General features: G+C 38.3%; 2 protein-coding genes across 4 annotated transcripts in view; both read right to left on the bottom strand.

The window, feature by feature from the left end:
- Positions 1-824: 824 nt before the first annotated feature.
- Positions 825-7,244, bottom strand: C1H3orf38 (chromosome 1 C3orf38 homolog). Its single transcript, XM_072345050.1, has 3 exons — positions 7,024-7,244; positions 5,264-5,484; positions 825-2,791 (listed from the first exon to the last, which is right to left on the bottom strand). The coding sequence occupies exons 1-3, from the start codon at positions 7,154-7,156 to the stop codon at positions 2,219-2,221; spliced, it is 927 nt and encodes a 308-aa protein (XP_072201151.1). The 5' UTR covers positions 7,157-7,244; the 3' UTR covers positions 825-2,218.
- Positions 7,245-7,503: 259 nt separating this feature from the next.
- The window catches only part of ZNF654 (zinc finger protein 654), a 35,688-nt gene continuing 21,119 nt past the window's right edge, over positions 7,504-22,072 (bottom strand). For all 3 annotated transcript variants that reach the window (XM_072361566.1, XM_072361567.1, XM_072361568.1), the window contains 5 exons: positions 21,283-21,485; positions 20,524-20,663; positions 15,757-15,898; positions 12,123-14,421; positions 7,504-11,689 (listed from right to left, as the gene is read on the bottom strand). In XM_072361566.1, coding sequence (XP_072217667.1) covers positions 11,682-11,689; positions 12,123-14,421; positions 15,757-15,898; positions 20,524-20,663; positions 21,283-21,485 — 2,792 coding nt within the window. In that variant the 3' untranslated portion in view covers positions 7,504-11,681. The remainder of the gene's footprint in view (positions 11,690-12,122; positions 14,422-15,756; positions 15,899-20,523; positions 20,664-21,282; positions 21,486-22,072) is intronic.

The following is a 22,072-nucleotide window of genomic DNA, read 5'->3' as shown; positions in this document are numbered from 1 at the left end:
AAATGCATTTAGAATGGATACAGTATGCTTTTGTAAGAGCAAAAACAGGCTTGGGGAAAGAAAAAGGTGTATCATAGGATAAAAAGTCGCACCAGATCATAACTGCAAAGCCACAATTACTCACCATTGCCCAAGTGTCAGTGCCTACCAAATGCACAGGTGGCGAGACCGTAAAGAGCAGACACTGTACTGTTTCCTGTGCATTTTGTGGCAGCATCCTGCAATAACCGAACAAGATCTTACCAGCTTGAATGACAACCACAAGAGCATTCAGCTGCACCATCAGGTCATCAGTAAAATGCACGTCATCTATTCCACTCTGCTACAGAAGACGAATTTACACAGTTGTCTGATCACTCATTTAATTCAGGAAGTTCAGGATGGCACCAAAAAGAGGAAATTCTCTGTTCCTTACATGGGCACTGGTGTGGCCAGCCTTGTCACAGCTGGTCAGCCAGAAGAGTTGCTGAGGATGCTAGTTGTAACTTAACCAGTCCTCGCTCCCCCTTGTTCAGAGGAAGCACTATCAGTAATGCCAACAGAAAAAAGAAACGAGGACACTTACCTGAACAGAAGAAGAGGACAGCTCACATCAAATCTACCTACAGCAGTAATGAACTACACCTTTTGTCACGTTCATATTTAACACAGACTAAAGTTACTTTGCCAGCTAGAAACTACAATCCCGCAAAAGACCAAACGTTGTTGTAATACAGATCTGCGTTCCGAATGTTGAAAAAGTGCCCTTTTAGGCCTCTGGGTTGGCTTTTGTCCTCACCTTACAAAGAATGCAATTCTCAACACACAAGGAAACCATTTCTGCCGAATTTTAATCTTAGGCTGGAGTTTATTTATTATAAATTAGTAGTTGAATAAGTCATACCTCAGCTGTTAATCGAGAAAGAACATTTCCAACACAGTATTTGAACTTTTGCTTAGAAAATGAATCGTTTCAGATTTTTTTTCCTTCGGTTGGTGTAAAAAAACAACTTTGGATTCAGACTGTTTGCAAAAATCAGTTCTGGGTATTTCCTGGTGTACTGCATACCTGAATCTTCTTGTTTCCCCTCACCCAGTCAGAATCTCACCACTTGTCTTCTTTGACAAAGACATCAAAAACAAAAGAAGTGTTCTCGTGCTACATGGAACATTCCCATTTTCACTACTTGTATTGGTGAAGCTATGAAGTAAAAACAAAACTCCTAAATAAGCCAAATGAGATACTAGAAGTTTTTATCTACTTTCACCATTAATCACATAAGAAAAAGGGGAAAAAAAATGATTGTAAAAAGCAGTCGAATTCTACAATGCCAATAATTTTAATAGAACTTAGATTCTTTATTTTATATCACCACCTGTTGTAAATTGCTGTTGTCTGGACAACATATTACAGCAGCTAGGAGTAGATAGAAATTCCAAGTTTGAGAAAGCATATAAAAATTACCATTACTATATTAGAAACTCTGTGGCAAGTATATACAAAATAATTATCAAAGCATTTGCTTCAGACACTATGTCTGTAAGTCATAAGCATCAACCATTTGATCCAAGAGAAGCAGTGCTAGAAACAGATGTCTGGAAAACCATCTCAGTGGTGGAACCGTAAAGTGAAAGAAAATAAAGGATACAAATTCCAACAGTGCTAACCCCTGCATTGTCCCAGTGAACTACCACTACTGGCTAGAGAAGAAACCACATTCAGAATGAACAGGCACCATCTCCATGTGTTTCATTCTGCCAGTTCCCTCCAAAATTTCCCAAATCAGCAGATGGTTCTCCTGGGACTTTTAGAAGACCATCCAGGCATTCACCAGTCCCAGTTTCAAAAAGCCATTAGTAGGAACAATCTCTTATCACTCAGGAATTTAGAATGGTTTCCTGAAAAGAAACAACTTGCAGCTTGTGATCTCAAGGTCATCCAACTTGACATAAAACTTCCCATAATCAAACATAACCACATTCTGTAAGTAACTCCATTCCCAACTATAGTTACAAAATCTACTGTAATATGTTTAAATGTTTGTTAGCTGTCAGAAAGGTACCCCAAACCATCACCTGTATGAATAAACTCTCCACTTCCATTTGTTATCCAGCAAATCTGACTCAAGAAAGAGACAGAAATCACATTGCTGCAATCATTCCAATCTTCAACTAAGCACTGTAAGTGCTGTTTGGGTTTTAACTCCCACCATCAGTCACTCAGTTTTGAAAGCACTGCTCAGCATTTGTGAGGTTCAAGCAGTGCCAATTCTCTCCCATCGCACCACTCTTGCAGTTGATTTGATTCATATTTGATGGAGGGTTTGTCAATCTGTATTCCAGGCTCCAGAGCATTCTGTCCAACTATTTTAAGATCCACAATTTTTATTTTCCAGGTACTCCCACTAATTGGACACCTAATGAGTCCAAAAATTTGTTCAAAGATACCCAAACAGACGTTGTCTCTATGTACTGTGCCAGCCACTGCTACCAGTACTAACCCATGTCGAGACATGGCACATCTCAGTCCATCGGCAGTCAAGTTAGGGTTGAATAGAAGATATTCTTCTTTAACCAATGAGAGCAGACGAAGGCTCACCATTTCTGCACCATTATATTCTTCCACGTTTTTTTCTACTGTGTTGTAACAGAACTTCATTTTGGCGTTCTCCCAGAAATGCTGTCGGCCCCACGTTTCTTCAGATTTGACTCCCAAAGGATGCTGAGAATTCAGGAGTTCAAAAAACCATTGGCAGAATTCTCTTCCTAGATGATGAACATCATCCTGTGACTTCTGCCTCTTTTCGTGACTCTGCAATTAAGAATATTTTTTTCTTAGTATTATTTAGTCTTACCATGCGAGTTTACCAGTTTGAAGTCCAAAGTCGTTTAAATTCTTACTTTAAACCTTCAAGCACTCTGAGACAGAGTACCCGAAGAAAACAACACGGAAATAAATAATCAATTCTTAAGATAGTAATCACCTATCAGCTAAAGAATCAGAGTAGGTTCTTTGAAATGCAGTTCTGTCTTGGTCTGCAATTCATAATCCAAGAGGGAAATCCTGGCTCTACCAGGAGGTGGTGAGGCGCTGGCACAGGCTGCCCAGAGAGGTTGTGGATGCCCCATCCCTGGAGGTGTTCAAGGCCAGGTTGGATGGGGACCTGGGCAGCCTGGTGTAGCGTTAAATGTGGAGGCTGGTGGCCCTGCCTTTGATGAGGGCATCGAAGCTTCATGATCCTTGAGGTCCCTTCCAAGCTGGGCCATTCTGTGCTTCTATGATAACAAAATAATGGCAGGAGAAATTTTTTGGAACCACCTCCGTGAGAGCAGGATTCTCACAGTGCAAAAAGTACTTTGACAAGTAACTTTTTGCTGGCCTTTACACTTTGAAAAGAAAGTGCTATCATTTACCTTGTTCGACAGAACACGACACTCCTAAAATTCATCTAAGTCTTAAGGATAAAAAAATATTTCAGAATAACATCTGACTTTAACATTGAATTGATGAAACTGACAATTAAGAGCAGCAGGTGCAAAATTTAGAAGACAAATTCTCAGCAAGTAGAAAAGCTGAGCATCAATTAGGAACCAACAACCATGTTACAAAATCCAGACCAGAAGAGGGCGGCAAACCACACCAAGAGTTCTGTCAGTATTTAGTGTACTTTTTTTTAACACCATTATGGGCCAGGCTTAAATAAAAGAAATACATTCTTTGCAGTCCTTCTTTCTTATGTCTCCAAGTGCACATAGGAAAGTAAAAATGAAGTGCAAGCAGAGAGGCAACAAGTTGGTCAGCAATTAAATATTTACAACTGGTTTTTAATTTGGTTATAAAGACAGTTCTTTCTATAGGAAAGGCAACAACTGGATGTTCAAGTATGGTTCAGAGAGTCTATTTTATTCCTACAAATACACAGTTCACTTACTCCCTTCTTCCTTCAACAACAATGTTTTTTTACTTTAGAAAAATCATTCAAGACTTCCCAATGTAACGACACACGACCTCCAAGTGTAAGGTGAAAAAGAACTGAATGTGAAGTTGTTTTGTAGGGTTTGTCAATCAGTCTATTCCTAGAACTAAGTATGATGAGTTTGGAGGCTTCTACACAGAAATCCTGTAACGGTCAAACAAGAAACTAGAATTAATTTCTAATTCTGTTATGCAAGTTTCTGCTACTCATGTCTTCAACACAAGGACCAAAAGGATTAAGTGAAAACAAAGTCAAAGAAACATGTTTCAGACCCATTCCAACCTAAGCCTTTCTATGATTCTATCGCATGTATACAATAAGGAAAGCACTTGAACTTCTCTTTCCTCAAGAACGTTTTCAGTTTGGAGAATTTCATTTACCTACCTCCAATCACAAAACTTTGCCATAGGGTGAATACCTGGAAGCGTTCTTGCGGAAGCACAGTTTTCTTTCCAAACACGCACATAAAACATTGTTTTCAAAGCAATTCTCAGCTAAATCTTCATTTTAATCAGCTAACCCCAGAGGAAAGCTCCCGGCATTTAATTATCAGCAGCTACAGAGCTCAAACAGTCCAGCTGGTGGGGCTGTTGCTCATTATGTGGCTGATAGACAGTTCTTCTGAGAGCAAGGCTATTGAGAACTGTATGGTAGAGATCCAGGAATAATAAAACCCTGAAAGTTCATGACACCACCGAGATTTAGCTAAATGTGGTAATTTGAACCTCAAATTAACTTGAGTGCTACTAAAATTTAAGGCAAAACAGCACAGAACTGGCGCTGCTACAAACTTCACATTTCAATGACAAAATCCTCAAAAACGTGCTCTCTATAAACTGCAAGACCTAAGAAGCAGCACTGCTTACAGATAATGCTGTTTTGATCGCACTGTCTCTAGAAACATATCGAGAGCACATTCTAACAAGCCCTTACAAATGCTAATCCCTGGCATGGCAGCCAAACGACTGAAGATCCCCAGCACAAACTAAAACTTCTGAAAGCCTTCATCACAATAAAAACTAGCAAGGGACTGTGCAGTGGAGATTTGGGTTAGATATTAGGAGGAAGTTTTTCACCCAGAGGGTGCTGATGCACTGGAACAGGTTGCCCAAGGAGACGTTCATACTATGCTCTGCAAGTGACACACTGGCAAAGACACATTAAATGGCTTAATAAGAGCAAACAAGCAAACAGAAAACAGAAAAAGAATTCAGTACTTTCTCAAACACATGCAAAAAGCCTCATTTTGGACTTGCATTAGAATTTCTTGTTCTGTATCCTCTGGTCTTTCAGAAAGTATCACTCACCTCTGCATGTGTTGTTCTCTCCCCTGACTCTGAGACATGTGATGTGAACTTCTCATCCCAGTACTGCTTTACACAGGCAATGAGTTGATGTTTCTCAGAGGAAGGAGGCACTGCAATTCCTTGTACTGCCAAATACTTAAAAATTATTTCTCGATATACTTTCCTTCGTTTCAAAAGCTCTTCTGCACTTTGGCTGTAAACCAAGATTGCCTGGATGGCCTCTGCAAGTGAAGAAATGGAAGTCAGCGGTTGTACTTCTTGCAATTAAAACACAAACTTCTGCTATTTCTTAAGCTCTTGATAGGCACCTCCCAGCACATCTAACACTGAGTGAAACGCAAATCGCTACAAATTTGTTCGCAAACTGGAATCTGAAGTAACTACATACAAGTCACATTACACAAAGATACCGAAAGCCTTGTGGAACATGTTCAAAAACCAGTGCTGGTTTTACTGGAGACCTACCGACCTTGTAATCCCTGCTACCAGTATCATAACCATATGGAGCCATGTCTTATATAGGTTTGATGAAAAGGATGCATCTTTCTCTTCGAAATGAAACTACCAATGTTTTTAAAGTAAGCTGCGATGTTCAACTCCAGGCGCCTTCAGAAGTGTAAGGATCCTTGTTCACAATATATTACACCCACAATCCCAGAGACACAGCTTGCCACCGCTTCAAAATAAGGTGATTTGATTCTAATGTGGCACAGTGTTTAAGGCTTGCTGCCACCATACTGTACCTTCACTCAGCAGTTGCTCCATTTCATTTCCCATTCAAAAAGCTCTGGGATATTTTGAAATAAGCCTATTAACTACCTGTCTTTTTGACAGCAAGATTAAACAGAGAAAGAAGAACCAGACAAATCTTCTCAGGTTCTTCTGAACACGCAATTTGAGTCTTAATTTCTACATCGAGTGGGTAGTTCATGTGACCTGGGCAAAAAATATTGCTGTTCTGAAGTACACACAAGTATTCAAATGCTGCCTGAGAATAAACAGTTGACAGAAAATAGGTCATCTCTGATTTCTCCTACATTGAAAAACAATCCTGGAGCAGAAGTTCACGCTTTTTTTTTTAGACACTGCAAGTAGTTTGGGGAGGGGGGTCTGGGGGGGGGGGGGGGGGGGGGCAGAGGTTGAAGAAAAGGGCATTGTATCAGTTTTATCTCCATAGAAGCCATACTAGGAAGCTCATATTCATAACAAAGCGTAAGGTGCAGCAATACAATGACAGTGCATCAAAACGCAGCGTTCAAACACTCGGCTGCGAGGTTCTGCGGCACAATTAGGAAGTATCTTTACAGTCGTTGCGGCAGCCAGTTCTCACCCAAACCGAAACTGGGTTCTCAGCAACTTATATATCCACAAACGCTAAGCTCACACATGAAACGAGGCGTAGCTGAAGAACAGAATGAGCGCATCATTTATCTAAAATCACTATTCATAAAAGAAGAAGAAGAAGGCAGAAGAAAACCTGCAGGCACACGCCCACTGGTGCTCCTGGCACGGACGCAGGCCCCGAGGCGCTCCAACCAAACCAGCAGTGGCAACCGCGTTCCGCAGGGCCCGGCCCCGTTCCGCCTCCGCCGCTGTGCCGGGTGCTGCCGTCGGCCAGAGGCCGAGGAGAACGCACGGGCCCCAGGGGCAGCAACCCCGCAGCCGCGCTCAGTCACGGGGATAGATAGGGCCCCGCTTCCCCGCCCCGGGATGGGTACGGCCGGGCAGGAAGGTTGCCCGCCGCAGGGGAATCCGCACACCTTGGCGGTTCTCCGGATGTACCAGGCGGTTAGTGACGGTGTCCGTCAGCGCCATCAGCTCCTCGGTCTCGAGCATCTCCAGTATCCCCCGGCAGCCGGCTCGCTCCCGCTCGCTCAGCCCCAGCGACGCCATCGTCCGGCCCGGCCGAAGCTCTAGCAACGGCGCAACCCCTAGAGACACCAGCTTCCGGTCCGTTGCTCAACGCAACCCCCAGCGGAGCAACGTCCGTTGGTCTATAAAAACCCAGCGGAAACAGCGGCCGATACTTAGGTTCCGCCCCGGCTCACAAGCAGAGCTCAAGCTCCTCGGCCAGCCGCCGTCAGAGGCGGCTAGCAACGAATTCACCAAGAGACTTACGTATGCGCAGCGGGGCTGGTGCTTTAATAAGGATCGGAGTGCGCTCGAAGCTTTCGCTGCTCGACCAGCTATTGCAGCGGGTATTTACAGAGCAGATCCCCCAAAAGACAAGATCGCTTTCTATCAACAACAAAGACAACGTTTTATTGAACAAATCTATGTACAGTACAAAAAGGTTTTTTTGTTGTTTTTTTTTAAATGAAACACTACTGTCGATTTATTGCAGTTTGATGGCTCAGTTTTAATTTGTACTCTCATATAAAATGCAAAGGAAAATAATTTAACATTCAACAAGGAAGCACAAATTTCCTTTCTTGCTGAACCTGTAACAGCTTTTAACAAATGAACAAGAGTCCCCAAATGCATACGCTGCATTTAATCAGAAAGGTGTTATACAGTACCAAATAAATTAAGAAAATAGTAACACTACCACCCCCTCTGAGTCTTCCGTCCGTATCACCGGTGTTAAACAGCAAAAGAAATGAGTACAGCTGAACCTTCAATGTGATATTAAAAAAGATCACAGAGTTTAATATTATAAATTATCCAAACTATACAATTTTATATAGTTTCAATGAATATGGCTAAAGAACCAAAGTACCAGTGACCTTTTCCCCCACAGATACGACCACTTTTAATCATTATCGTTTATTTGTGAAAGGTGCCCAAGTGGCAACTCTCTGAGAACCAGAGCTTGCATGACCTTTACAGTGAACTGTCAGCAGGTTACCATTGTTTACAATGAAACTTTAAATCCAATTTTGAAGCCACCTGAAAGAGCGCTATTGAAACCTGATCGTCGGCAATAAAACGCACAAACTTTGATCCAGTAAAGCTCCTAGGTTCGTGTGTAACTTGAGGCCAATTTTCATGAACATCCATGCTTACGTTACACACGTACTCCAGCATTTACTGAATCAAAGCAATACATCCTGATGAATTATTTCCCATTATATGTTTAACGCCTGAGACTAAACCTTTCAATTCTAGACTCACAACCTTTTTCAGACCTAAAAGTTGCAGGCTTAGTATAGGATAATGCTCAACATACTAAAGAATCCTAAGAAAACATGTAGAATTATCCCACACATATTAGAAGATCTTTTTTCCTTGTAACTGAATACTGCAGCTGAGAATACCAACAGGTATTAGAGAACAGTTTAAAGAAAATACAGTGTCTTCTGAAGTAAAATCTTTACTTAAAACAAATATTTTACCACCCACTTGCCACTTTAAGTCAATTTGAGATATTTCTGATAGGCATTAAGTGACAGCTAATGCTCACCTACATCAGAATTCGGTCTCTCAGTTCTCTTGTGTGAATATTCTTCACACGTGGTATAAACAAATGGTGGTGTCCAAGAAAAGTATCTTTGAACAAAAATGAGTTTAATACAGGTACAAAAAATTATGGTCACAGTTTATGCACATACAGAGATGCATTTATCTACACACTTTAAACCAAAAGAAAAAAAACACAAGTTTCAGTCATGTTTTTAAAGCATATTCAAACACATGGAGCATGTAAAAAGCACCAAAGATTCAACGTACGCTTAAAGGACTTTACACAAACATTTGTCACAGCTATTGACTGAGTTCCCAGATTTGCAAAACTGCTATAGTTTAAAATTGTCATTTCTTTTTCCCCCCACCCAAATACACTTCAGCAAATTGAATAGATGTTAAGCAAAGAAAGGGGAGTCTGGGAATATTCAAGATGCTAAGTGGGTCCTTACAAATTACTCATAGTCGGTAGCTTGAAGCAAAAAAAAAACCAACCAAAAACGTGAAAGTGCATTTTGCTGATACAGTCCCTCGTATTTGAAATGTTTTAACGTATTCATATATGTAAATATACATATAGACTGTGTGTATGCAATGTATATGAGTGACACATTTAAACCACTTTTCCGCAAATGCAAAAATAAAAAGTTCTTTGGTGCCTCAAATGTCATAAAGATCTCTCAAAGTGGGCCAGCCATTGATATCAATGTAACGTATGCATATCTGTGATCATAATTTTATACCCTTTTATGTTAATCCAACTTAAAGGAAAGGCAAAGAAAAAACACACCAGAATGACAAAAAAAAAACACACCTGATTTTGTGTTCTTTTTTAACCTCTCAGGAAGGAAGGAGGAAGCAGAATTAATGCAAATACCTGCACCTTTACAGAGGACTATTAGCAGAGGCATTACTGAAACTATTAATAGTTTCCCGAACTATTTAACGGCTTATCTTATAGTGAAACCCTTAAGTTTGCAAGTGTGAGCCATAACTACAATGAACAAATCTGTTATTTACCTTGTGTGTTTTGGTTTTTTTTACTCATTAATTTTTATGCAGCTCATTTTAAGCAAGCTGATCATTTTACTAAGCCATACAGACGTTGTGATAAACTATTCAGGAAGCAAAACAGCTGAGCAGGAACAGTTGGTCTTTGCTGTTCTATATTTCTCTGCTGATTACATTTGTACACACCATTTTTCATCATTGGACCTTCTGTGACCATAATCAAACAAATATGTTCAGGTAACAACACAGAGTATGACTTCAAAAATAACTTTTATGGACAGTTATTAGAGGATAAATTAACACACTAATTAGACAACGTGCATGTTTGCTACACCTATGGAGCATGGAGATAAAAAACTGTAACAGCCTCTTTTTGGTTTCATAGAATCAAACTGATCTGAAATGGAACCATAAAGATCATCCACTCCAACTCACGCTTCCAAACATCCCGTCTTTCTTTGGGATCCAGACAGGTGAAAGACTCAAAATTCTTACCTTCACAAACTCTGTGATTGTTTTTATGAACAGTCAGTTGCTGGATAAAGTGCTTAACATTAACTTAGCTCCTTCGCTAACTTCTGGGAAAGGCTATCTTCACAAGAGATGCTCCTAGATATGGTTGTACTGTATCTTCAGGTTGTGTTGATGTACATTTTCTCCCTTCCTTTAGACAGCAAATAATTTATTACAATATTGAGTTGTGACCTACCACCATTAGGTAATACCACATGTGTGAAATAAGCTCTTCCTGATCTTTTTCCTAACTTAACACACATCCCCTGCTTTCATCTGTCATTATTTCTTTTATAAAACTAAGATTTATTTTTTTTTTAAAAAAAGCTTTTTTAAGTTCTTTTCAGTCATATCAGCAATTGAATTGTGTGCCTCCGGTGGCGCAGTGGTAGAATTGCTGCTTGCAACAACAGAGGCCCGGGGTTCGAATCCCCCCTGTGGCGCAAGTGGCAGAAATGCTGCTCTGCTACACAGAAGGGCTCGAATCCCGGGAGTTGGACTCGATGATCTCTAAGGTCCCTTCCAACTCGCACGATACTATGATACTATGAAAGATCACTGTATTTGCATAAAATCAAACTCTCTCCTGTAGTGCAAGCCTAACCCTCTGCACTTGTTTCATTCTGCACCTGTTAACATTCAGAGAACTTGTGCACCTACTGCTTGTATTAGCCTTCCTGTATGTAAATCAGATGTTTTATGGGACACCCTACATGTACTTTAACCACAGACTTGTAAAGACCTTCTCCTGCACGCATTTGATTTCCGCTTTGCATAACTTACTTAATATCACACCAGCGCACTTCTTGCTTGCCTGCTCTGTACTTCAAGGGTTGGGTTTTCTTTTTGCTGTTAGAGCTTTCCATCCATCTTCATTTTTTTTCTGCATTGCTCTTTTTGGATTCCAAGTATCGGTTTATTAAATGAGCTCCACTTTTCAGCAGATAATGGAATCACATACTTAAACTTTGAAAAAAGAACATTTAGTTCCTCTACACAGTTCTTATACATTTCAGCATAAAGTGACACATTCTTGAATGACTTCCTCCAAGCTGAGTGGATGAAGAAAACTCTAACCACGTTTCATAACTAAAGCAGCTTACAGAACCAGCTGTTTTACTTCTATAAGGCAATTAATGCCTTTGCTTTCTCTGCCTGTTCAGCTGTATGCATTGTTCTCCTTAGACCTTTGTGCTAGAAAGACTGTGCGGTTAAGCTTCAATCACGCATTTGGAATGGATGTGGCTTTTTGGATAACTGGTACTTTGGGGATTTTGTAGCAACCTTTCTGGATTCAAAAGCTGCAGAGCTCCCACTACTCCTCTGTGAGTTCTGTCTAGAAAATGTGCTTTGTCTTTATCAAGGTCATGTTTTCTTTAGTAATTTGAGACTGCTTTATGATTTAAGGCCAACTGGGAAACAAACTCGTGCTTCCTCATGTAGTGTTTTCTTACACCACTCCTCATTTGATACATTTTCCCACAACGTTGAATCAGGCACCTGCAAAATAGAATACACAGGTTAATCCTCATTTCATTCTCAATGTAAATCATTCCTCCATTGGGAACATTGCTCACATTTTCCTACATGTGTAGCTTCAAACTTGAAAAAAAATATATAGAAATAAATTAAAAATACAATTATTTTCTGGTTTTTAGGAAATCTTTTCCATAAGAGATGCCTACCAATTTTCATCACCACTTTTTATTGTAGACAGCACATCTAATCTGAACTTCCAGTTTAGTGCAATATTGTGTTTCAAAGTTCAGGTCACTATTGTCGTGAGTGACCTTCCTCTCTCTAAATTCTATCGTACTACAACTGCTTACAAACGGTATGTGTCATTTCTGGTCCATCAGACAGCCTATTTACAAGAACTACTATCTGTTTGGTATTTGCCTCCAAACAAACATACAGAAGAATTGTAACTTACTTTCATCATCTGAATCGAATCCAAAGAGCGTCTGACATTTCTTTTGTGCAAGATGAGCCTCAAGTGCTTCTGAATTACAGTAGATGGTCAAGCAGTTGCCACATCTAAATCTTTCTGTTGTTTTACTACAACATTTATCTTGTTCTGAATGAGCATCTGCTTTATCAGTCAACATTTTTCTACGTTTTGGCATGCTAATGTATCGTTCATCAAGATAACTTGGAGGCAAGGGTCTAACATATGGTTTTGTTAAGATGACACCATATGAAGTGTTTTCCGTTGTCTGATTTGGTTTAGAAGGTAGTTGTGAGGCAGCAGCATTATTTTGTGTTGTATCGTGAGAATTCTGTAAAACGGGTAACACCGACCCATTCTCTGTCCTTGTTTCATCTACCACTCTGTTCAAAGGTGTTTCCGATGACTTTGATGATGTCTGATTTGGGTCACTGTGCCCATTGACTAGTTGGTCACTAACATTACAGTTTTCAGAATTTGGCTGTAAAACAGGTGCCTTTTGGTCTACCAAAACCGTTGCAGTGCCCTCAGATGAACTTTCATTTCCATTCTGCATTACATTAATTGCTTTCTTCTCAATACTTTGAATATACGTCTTTGGTTCTGTAGAATCCTTCCTTGACTTCCACGTCGGAATCGGTAGATCTACAGTTTCTTTTTCATTAACAGATTCATCATCACCATGGCAACTACCATGTTCTGAAGGGTCATCTGAAGAATCTTTTTCACTGGCATCTTCTGAACATTCTGATGCTTTACTTAGGTAATGCTGAGCCTCATGTTCATACAGCAAAGGAAGCTCCTCAAAAAGCTCACAACACTCTGCAAAATTGCACTGAGCTTTAAAAACATTATGACTTTTTGTATGCTCTGCTAGCTCAGTTGACAGCTTAAATCTCTGATTACAATTGAAGTGTAAACAAAAGTAAACATTTGGATACACATGTCTCTTCAGGTGGTCTATAAAATGTTGGGAATCAGCAAATTTTCTCTGACAGAACCGACATTTTCCTTTATTCCATTTCATTATATGCTCCTGAACCTTCAAATCAGTTGGATGAGCTTTTCTTGCATGCTTATTGAGAAATCGGATCTTTTTAAACACTCTGGCACAACCATTAGCTGGGCACTTCAAGGTTCCTTCTTGATCCATAGCATCTATATATTTTTGAGGAGAAAAAGCTCCATTCACTTTATGCAAAATAGGTGACTCTTTACTGGAGTTCTCATCATCTTCAGGCAAGCTTTCTGTACTTAAAGCATCAGGAGCATTATTAAAGCAGCTGTCACAACTACTATTTTCAGTAACATCGTCCTGGTCACTGAGATGGTTTTCCACTGCAGTGAATGCCTGTTCAGCCTTCTCCTGTTCCACGTCGGCACTTGGAACGATTGCAATCTCTCGTTCATCCTCTTTAGAACCAACAGAACCCCCATTTTCAAGGGAGGGACAAACATCAGAACATTCCAGTTCATTACAAATCGGAGCCTGCTTACTGGCCTCAAGGACTGCAGCAAGATGTTGCCTTTCTATCTTTCTGACATGGTTCCTTAAATGCTTTAGCATAAGTCCTTTCTGCCTGAATTTTCTGTTGCAAAGTACACAAGAAAAACTGCCCTTTTTCTGGTGAGCTTGTGCATGTTTCACAATGTGATCACCAAAGAATTCCTTGTTGCATATCACACAGCGGTGTCTTGGTACAGTATTATCTAACATTTTAGATGCTTCATGAGTTTCATGGTTCTTTTTGGCATTACCTTTGGACTGGGCTTCAGAGAGGTCATCAGCATCAAGTTCCCCATTGCCTACATCTGTTGAACAGACATGTTCCTCACTCATAGCCCTATACTCTGTTAACTTCTCTACATTTGCAGTAGAGTTTTCCAGTGTAGTTTCACTTAAGCCAGCAAAGGCTTTATCCTCCAATAAAGCTAAACAATTCTGCTTGATCATCAAGAAATTCCAAAACTCAGGATCAAAAAACAAACCTTTTTTCAAAATAGGAAGCAATTCAAAACGTACACGGTTTTGAACAGAACTAGTGCATTCATTATATTCCTCATCTGCACATTTATATAAATGTTCAACAGTGTAGTAAGATTCCAGAGTACGCTCAAGAAAAAAGATTGAAAGCGCACAAATTCTGAGGATCTCCAAGTCATTTGGCAGAAAGTGAGCAATTGCTTTGTAAATAAGACTTTTCATAATGGGGTCTTCACGGAGGTCCAACTGAAGAGCGCATCCACATATCTCAACACATATCTGGAGGCCATCCTCACCGACCTGCAGAAAGGAAACAATTTTACATAGTACCATAATCTTATTTATGGGCTTATTGAAGTCTACAGATTGAAAGTCAAATCTTAAGAAGTCTGACCTATGGCTCAGTGAGTGCGAGGGGGAACTAGAATAAACAGCGCCCGAATATCAACAGCAGAGTGTAAGCAGTAAACTACTGCCTTTGATTTTCAACAGTGACCACCAAGGAAGCTGTAACAGCCCATACTCGAGCATTTTACAGGCCCAAATTTTCAGAACTGACAAGATATCCTTTCAGTGTGCAGAATTCCCTTTCTGTACTTTAGGCTGAGGATCCTCCAGAAGCTTACAGTTGTGAGGCATGGTCAGAAAACATACTACCCAACATACGGCATACTACTAAGAAGAGTTGCATTAAAGCTTAATATCCACCCGTATATATGTGTGTTAAAATGTATTTATTTATATCTTGGTTTTTAAAAAAAAGCCAACTTTCTAAAACTACAAGTTATTCATGTCACTAGAAGCATTTTAGAACACGTACTAAAACCTTGAATAACAGCAAATCATTGTATTCAGAACTGCAGAACAATGACCCTGATCAAATAATTTATAATTAACTTATGCAAACGTTTAGGGAACAGAATACGGAGAAGCTGTGTTCAATCAAGTAAATGATAAAAATCAACGTGTTTAGAATCAGCTGACACTCCCGTGCACAAAGGGTTACACGTTACGCTTTCTCTTTTTTTTTTTTGCAGGTGTTCATAAAGAAGAGCACAAATCATGTAAAGCAAGAAATATAGCATATTTTTCTGAAGCAAAATCATGTTTTCTCCCATCTTAGTCTAACTCTTCCTTCATTTTTGTTATGTTAAGCATTACTTCACATTCGGCTAGAAATTGTGGGAGGATTCAGAACTTAACAAGAGTGAAAGACAGATACAACGGCATAGAAGTCCTGTTTCCTGGCTAAAAGAAAGAAACCAAACAACAACACACACAGATTGGGGAAAAAAACAAACAAACAACCACCACCCATCTTTCACATTTATTCCATGTATTTCTAAGCAGTTTCCATGTATGTTTATATATAACACCATTCCTCAAATTTTCTGAGGTCAAAAAGGAAAGAAATCTTACTTGACACAGTTGAGTCAGAAATACATCATTAAAACACACAACAGATCAAAGACTAAATTGATGCTGACACATTTGAGAATGTGACAACGCTTTTAATTCTATGCCCTTCCCTGTCCCTTCTTCACATTCTACAGAAACATCAACATTACTTCTGTTTACTTATACAGTAAAGTACAGAGGGAAAGAGTAAAGAAGTAAACAAAAAAGAGAACTTACTTCATCCTTAATGACTTTCATGAAAGGGAAAATTACTCTGACATTTGTAGCAATTCTTAAAAGCTGGTAGCACTGGTCAACAAATACTTGTTTTGAGGGGTTAGATTTCAGCTGCAGTTTACTCCAAATGAAGATCAGGTCCCTATAAGCACAGAACAGAATACTTCAATTAGGCTGAGTATTAAAAGAAGCCTATCACTAAGTATGACAGGTTGCAAAGAGCAATGAGTTGCAAATTCTGCACCTAAATTTGTATTTAAGGGCTTAAAACCAATCTAATTGACACCACAACTATATACAAAGTGCACAATGGAAAACAAAAGTTAATTACTTTGTTAAAGCATTCGGGGTATCTCCTATCACTCAACCAATTAAGTATGCAACAATGTTAATGTATTCAGTATAGTATCAGAGAACTGCACGGTATAATCAGATGCTACAGGTGCCCTTAACACCACAGGGCAGATGTGCCCTTAACACCACAGGCAGCATACATCAAGCTGCATAGTTTATATTTTGGGATTAAATTACAGTCACTGCAACAATTAGAAATCCTCTGGGAAAGCAAGTGGAATGCAAAATGTGGAAAACAAGACTACTGTCAAAATGCAGTCAGTAACACAGACTGTTGACAAGAAATGCCTTCTCCAGTTATTTATATTAAGTTTTCTTTTTTGTTTGCTGTCATCAGTCTTCCTAACCAATAGCAGCTAAAGGGAACTATCAGGCTCCATCACTATTCACACATCTATCATTCAAGTCAAACAATATTTCTAACTGATAGAAGGAAATGTAAGAACACATCATTAGACCCCTGCAGCAGAGCTTTACACAGGTAATATGTTCAGTCTATAAAATAAAGCTGACCGAACTCTACATCCTGTAATAAATTCTACATTCTTTCATTCAGAGACTTTTACAACCAGTTATTATCACCAGCTCTTAGTTATGTGGAAATTTGGCACCTCAAAGATTTTACACAGGATCTGAAGCTACACCAAAATTCCCATCGTAGCATTATGATGAAAAAAGGCGAGCAACTGACTTTCATCCACTGAAAGAAGATAACTTCTTTCTTTTATCAGCCTCCTCCCTCAAAAGATGCAAACAGTCATTGACAAAATCCCTGGCTGATATTTAAGAGTCCATAGTCTGTGTCATATATAAACCAGAAACACTTTTTAAGATTAAGCTTATCTTAGAGTGGTCAACATCTGCCTGAAGAGAAGTGACAGATCTGACTATGTCAGAACAGTGACATAAGTTTAGGACAGCTCTATAGTTCTGTTTGACATGTTAAGCAGTATTTGCAGATCAAATCATCCATTAAAAAAATAATAATAAATAAAAGAATCAGCCAAGTCTCAACCATAAGTACAAAAAAGAACATATTTGCTAAGGATGCTGTTTAGTAATTATTTAAACTCGCTGTTTATTAATGCTGAACAGAATAGCAGCTACTGCTCTTGACTTTTCTCTGCTTTGTTTTGTACCAATTCAGAGTAAGCCATTTCAATATTAAAATCCAGGGAAAACTCAAAACTGCTTTTCAGACAGACTAGTAGTTTGAGCAGCACGGGATTTGTTCAGACAAGCGTGAAGTCCTGACACAAGAAAAGAACTGAAAAAGGAACAGAGAAGACTGAAAGAAGGAACAGCTCCATAGGTTAAGAGCAAGTCATTATATCATTTTTAACACTGTTCAGCTAGATTGTGATAAGGAATATTTTAAACTTATTCCTGTGTAGACACAGAGACTTCTCCTTCTCAGGCACATTTCTGACTTTCATAATTGTTATGGATTAAATCAGTCATGAACTTCTGATTGCACTCCATTTTAACTACTTATATATTTTTCATATGAAGTTTAATTAACACTGAAGTCAACAGCACATGGGCCATTTCTACGGCACTGACCACAACACAAATGATGTTATAAAGTAGGCAAGGGCAGCTTTGGGGTTATTTTTATTACTTGCTTGTATACTACATGTATAATATAGCATAAACAGTTGATTACATTCTTGAAACTTTTAGGCACGATAACCTAGACAGCACTATTGCCCATGCCTAAACTGTTATTAATTTGCCTAGGGCAATTTAAATTGTCATTTTAAGTTAACAGAGCAACTGGGTATTCCAGACAGTCAACACACTACACTATACCAAAAGCACCGTGCGTTTCCATTAGTAATGTAAGAGGATGGTTGAGCCTGCCCTGCTTCAGCTAACCTAAAACAGTTTCTACTGCTGTAACTGGAAAGTCTGTCTTTCCTTGAATATAAATTGCATGTTTTACCAAAATGTATATGCTGAACAGTTAGGCAGCTTTAGTGCTTTGAATAAAAGCCACTGACTGAATGAAAATATGGAAAACAGTTCCTCAACTTAATGAACATGAAATAATTGTAAACAGCCAAAACAGGATTTAGAGACTGCTTTGCAGAGAATGCAGGCCATTCTGCTATTCCTATCCCAACAAACTTCTGTCTTCCTGAGGATAGATCACTTTTTGATACAAGAAAGCCAATCGTGTCAATACAGACTTATCTCTGATTGACAGTCCTGTATACGAACAATTCTAAGCAAGATCTACCACAGTTGTTTTGTTTTTTTCTGAGCAGCTTACAGGTATACTTTCACGTCAGAAAAAACAATGATGATACAGATCATCTCAGCATAGACAACAGTAGACAGAGCTGTTTAAAGTCCATCTTCGCCTGAGAACTAATGGTTTCAGCTCAAAGATCATACAGAGTACTTCACAAGAAGCAATAGCAGATACCTGCTATTTACAGCTTTCTAATCTATTTTGGTATCTTATCTCTGCTGGCAGTGACTGCTGTTAGATTTGCAAAGCCTTCAATTCCAAACAAGGTAAAATGACTTGCGCTTAGCTTGAAGACATGAATCTCCACTCTGGGGAAAAGCACATGATGTGGGTTAACCTAACTCCAACTTTATCCAAAACTTGACCAACAGTTCAGTCACACTTAACTTCTTCACAAGTTTTGTCCCAGTTTACATTATCCATTAAGCACTAAGCAAATTTCTCTTATTTGATATGCAACCATTAAGACTCAGCATCTGTAGAGAACCAGTTATTCCATCTGAATACACACAACTGCTCAAAACTCATTGTAAGATCACTATGTTTTATATTCTGAACAGAAGATTCAAATACTAGAAGAAGCTGGAATTCGTTCAACATTTTCAACAGTACCGTAGCTTACTCTTGTTAGGAATTTCATTACTGATATCCACTTTACCCAAGATAAAGACCAACATTTTGTTTTTAATTTCCAAAACAGATGTTATAAAATCTGAAAATCAACTAGGTAGAAGCAAGGCTAATGTGTTTGTTCTGACAGCAGAAGGCATAAAAAAAATAATCAGGTTTAATGTCAATATTTACAATACATTTTCTAAAAGTCTGAATTCCTGAAACTGAAAGCATTAACCATGTAACTCCTAAGTTACATACAAAAATTTCCAAATAAGAAAGAATTCAGAAGATGCAGCATTTGGGCAGCAATCAGCAACGTTGGATTAAATTTTAAACTTTAGCACTGGGTTCAGATAAGCTAAATGCTTATTTCTGATTTAAATTCATCTGTCCTACTGCAATAATCACAGCCAGCTTTTTTCTGGACAGACAGGACACAAGATGACAGAATAACCAGGTATTGCCAGTACATTATGAATTTATGTCAACAGATTTCCCAAAGGCTTTGATTCAAGCTTTGATTCAAGGTAATCAACTATTTATCCAGTAGCTTCAGTAAAATTAATGAAGTAACATTTGTTTAATCATATCTTCATTACTTCCTCTAGAAAAAGAGAAGACGTATCTTACTTCTCAGTTCCCTTACTTCTGGAAGAACGGGAAGCCTTTATAAATTCTAGGCTCCATTTCAAAACTTGTTATGCAAATCAATAATTTCACCTTCTTTGATTGAAAACTGTAGATACTTGTAGACTAAGCCTTTTTGTTTCAACTACACAGTCAGAAAAAATGCCATACAGACATTACACCAGGTAAAGAGAATATTCAAACTAAGCATAGGAATTACCTTCCCCAGACATCTTTCAGTTCTGAGAATGATAAAATATGTTTTCACCCCTCTTTCAGAAAATTCTCGGTAGCAACAAAAGTATTCAACTATCAAGCTGTAGTAGTAAATACTACTACTAGTACTACTAGTAGTACTACTATTACTACTATTATTACTACTAGTAGTACTACTATTATTACTACTAGTACTAAATACTACTATCTTTCTTATTTGATTATTACATTGTGGCTTTGTTTTTGAAGTACAACTTCTATAATCAATAGCACATTTTCAGAATCATATATTCTTTTTAGTTACAATTGTGACATACCACTATTTGGATACTGTAAACATTAACTGGCATCTAAGTAGCTGGACAGGAAAATACCTGCATCACTAGTAGGCTGAATACTATTAAACTTTGCCAATAATAAATGCCATATTTGTAGGTATTTGCAGCCAAAAGAACCTAAAGGCTCATCTTTCTGTTCTTTTGAAGTAGATAAGCGTTACATGCTATGTAGAATACCATTGTACAGGACTGCATGAAAAGGCAACAGGAATAACAGAAGTACAAGAAATGTCCACAGGTCAAGTTAGAATGTTTTTATCTGGTATTTTCAACCTGAGCTATAAATCAAAGCCAGACGAATTTCATTTCAGCAATAAGCATTTATCTGCTGAGCTGCTTCACCAGAAATAAAGTATTTACCATATACAATACATGTCCCCATTTTGGAGCTGTGGGACTAGGAACGATTCACATAGTTGTAAGGCTAAGGTAGTCTTCCCTTCTTTTTCAGTGTTGCAGATGATCTCAATTCCACTCTTGCAATCAGTCCTCAACAAGTGCTATATAATTAAAATAAAAACCAATTTAGATCAATTTGCTAACACAAAACAAAAACCTATCACACCTTGCTATATTAAAGAAGCCACTAAAAGATACAGGAACTATTATTATTTTTCTTTGGAATAGCTTTTCAGTGGTACGAGTACAACCACATTTAATTAAAGGGCGTCATTTTACATATTGGGGCAACATTAAAGAAACTTAAAGGCTAGCAAAGCTGTACAGTGCACAAAACAGTGGACCGATACCAAGTATGTTCTAGTGGTTTTGATGAAATAATAGTCAACTGTAAAAAAACAGTCAATACACTGAAGTTACACTGTTGTGTATTAGGCAAAAAAGGCCATAAAGTCTTCATTACACAATGTTAGTGAGTTAAGATAAATAGGGAATATATACATAAGTAAACTCGACCAAAAAAATGCATTTAGGTCAACAAGATTTCTAGACACATATATCTTCTTGAAGCTTAAACCAGCTCTAAGTTAAGCAATACCAGTGTAATTGCTGATTTTATGACATTTCTTTCTACTAAAATAAAGAGTTCCATATGCTCCTTTTGACACTTTGTGCATAACAAGTACCACTTCATTAAAAAACAATGCTGACAAACAATACCTCCTGGAATAGCTGATCTTCTAATGGTGACATATAAAGACAGGTGAAAAGTGCTTGATGGAAATACAGATCTTTACTAATATCTGGATGATTTATGCAAGATTTGATAAGAGCCATTGCCTCGGGGATGCGTTCGCAGGCAATAAGGTATCTGGCGCGTAGTTCAAAGAACAGTGGATTTTCAGAGCTTAAATATTTGTTAACTGTACAGAAAAAAAAGAGTTAAAGGTAATTAGAACATGAAGCCCAAACACCAAATACACTTAAAATTTATTTCTCTTTTTAACAGCGCAATGTCAATAAATAATATAAAGAAAAAGAAACTGCTAAAGAAGCTATCAAATATTTAAGTAAATGTCATCATCAAGAATGTATCCTTTTACTTGGAAGCAGAAATTGTTATTTTTATTACAATTGGTTTTGTTTATTGCAATTGATTTTGTTTTGATTATAACAGATCAACTCAACCCGCTAACACGGATTAGTAGAACACACACAATTCAACAGCAGACACAAACATTTTCAAGAAAAAAAAATATCTTTCCTTTCTCAGCACTGGAATTGGCTTATTGTCTGAAATATGGGATCTACATCACTTCCAACACTAACTAAATATTTAAAACAACTTGAGATACTCGTTACCCATTAAAATGTAGAAGCTTAGTATGGAAAAAATTATCTGCAATTCACGTGCTTTAAACCTTTGGTTATGCTCAGAGAAGCAGAATACAAACCCTTCCTTCCTCTAAATACACTCCTTTAAAAAAATAAATCCAATTAAATTTGAAAT

This window comes from Excalfactoria chinensis, chromosome 1 (genome assembly GCF_039878825.1).
Source record: "Excalfactoria chinensis isolate bCotChi1 chromosome 1, bCotChi1.hap2, whole genome shotgun sequence".
NCBI lineage: Eukaryota > Metazoa > Chordata > Aves > Galliformes > Phasianidae > Excalfactoria > Excalfactoria chinensis.
This window is presented reverse-complemented; position numbering and strand designations above follow the sequence as displayed.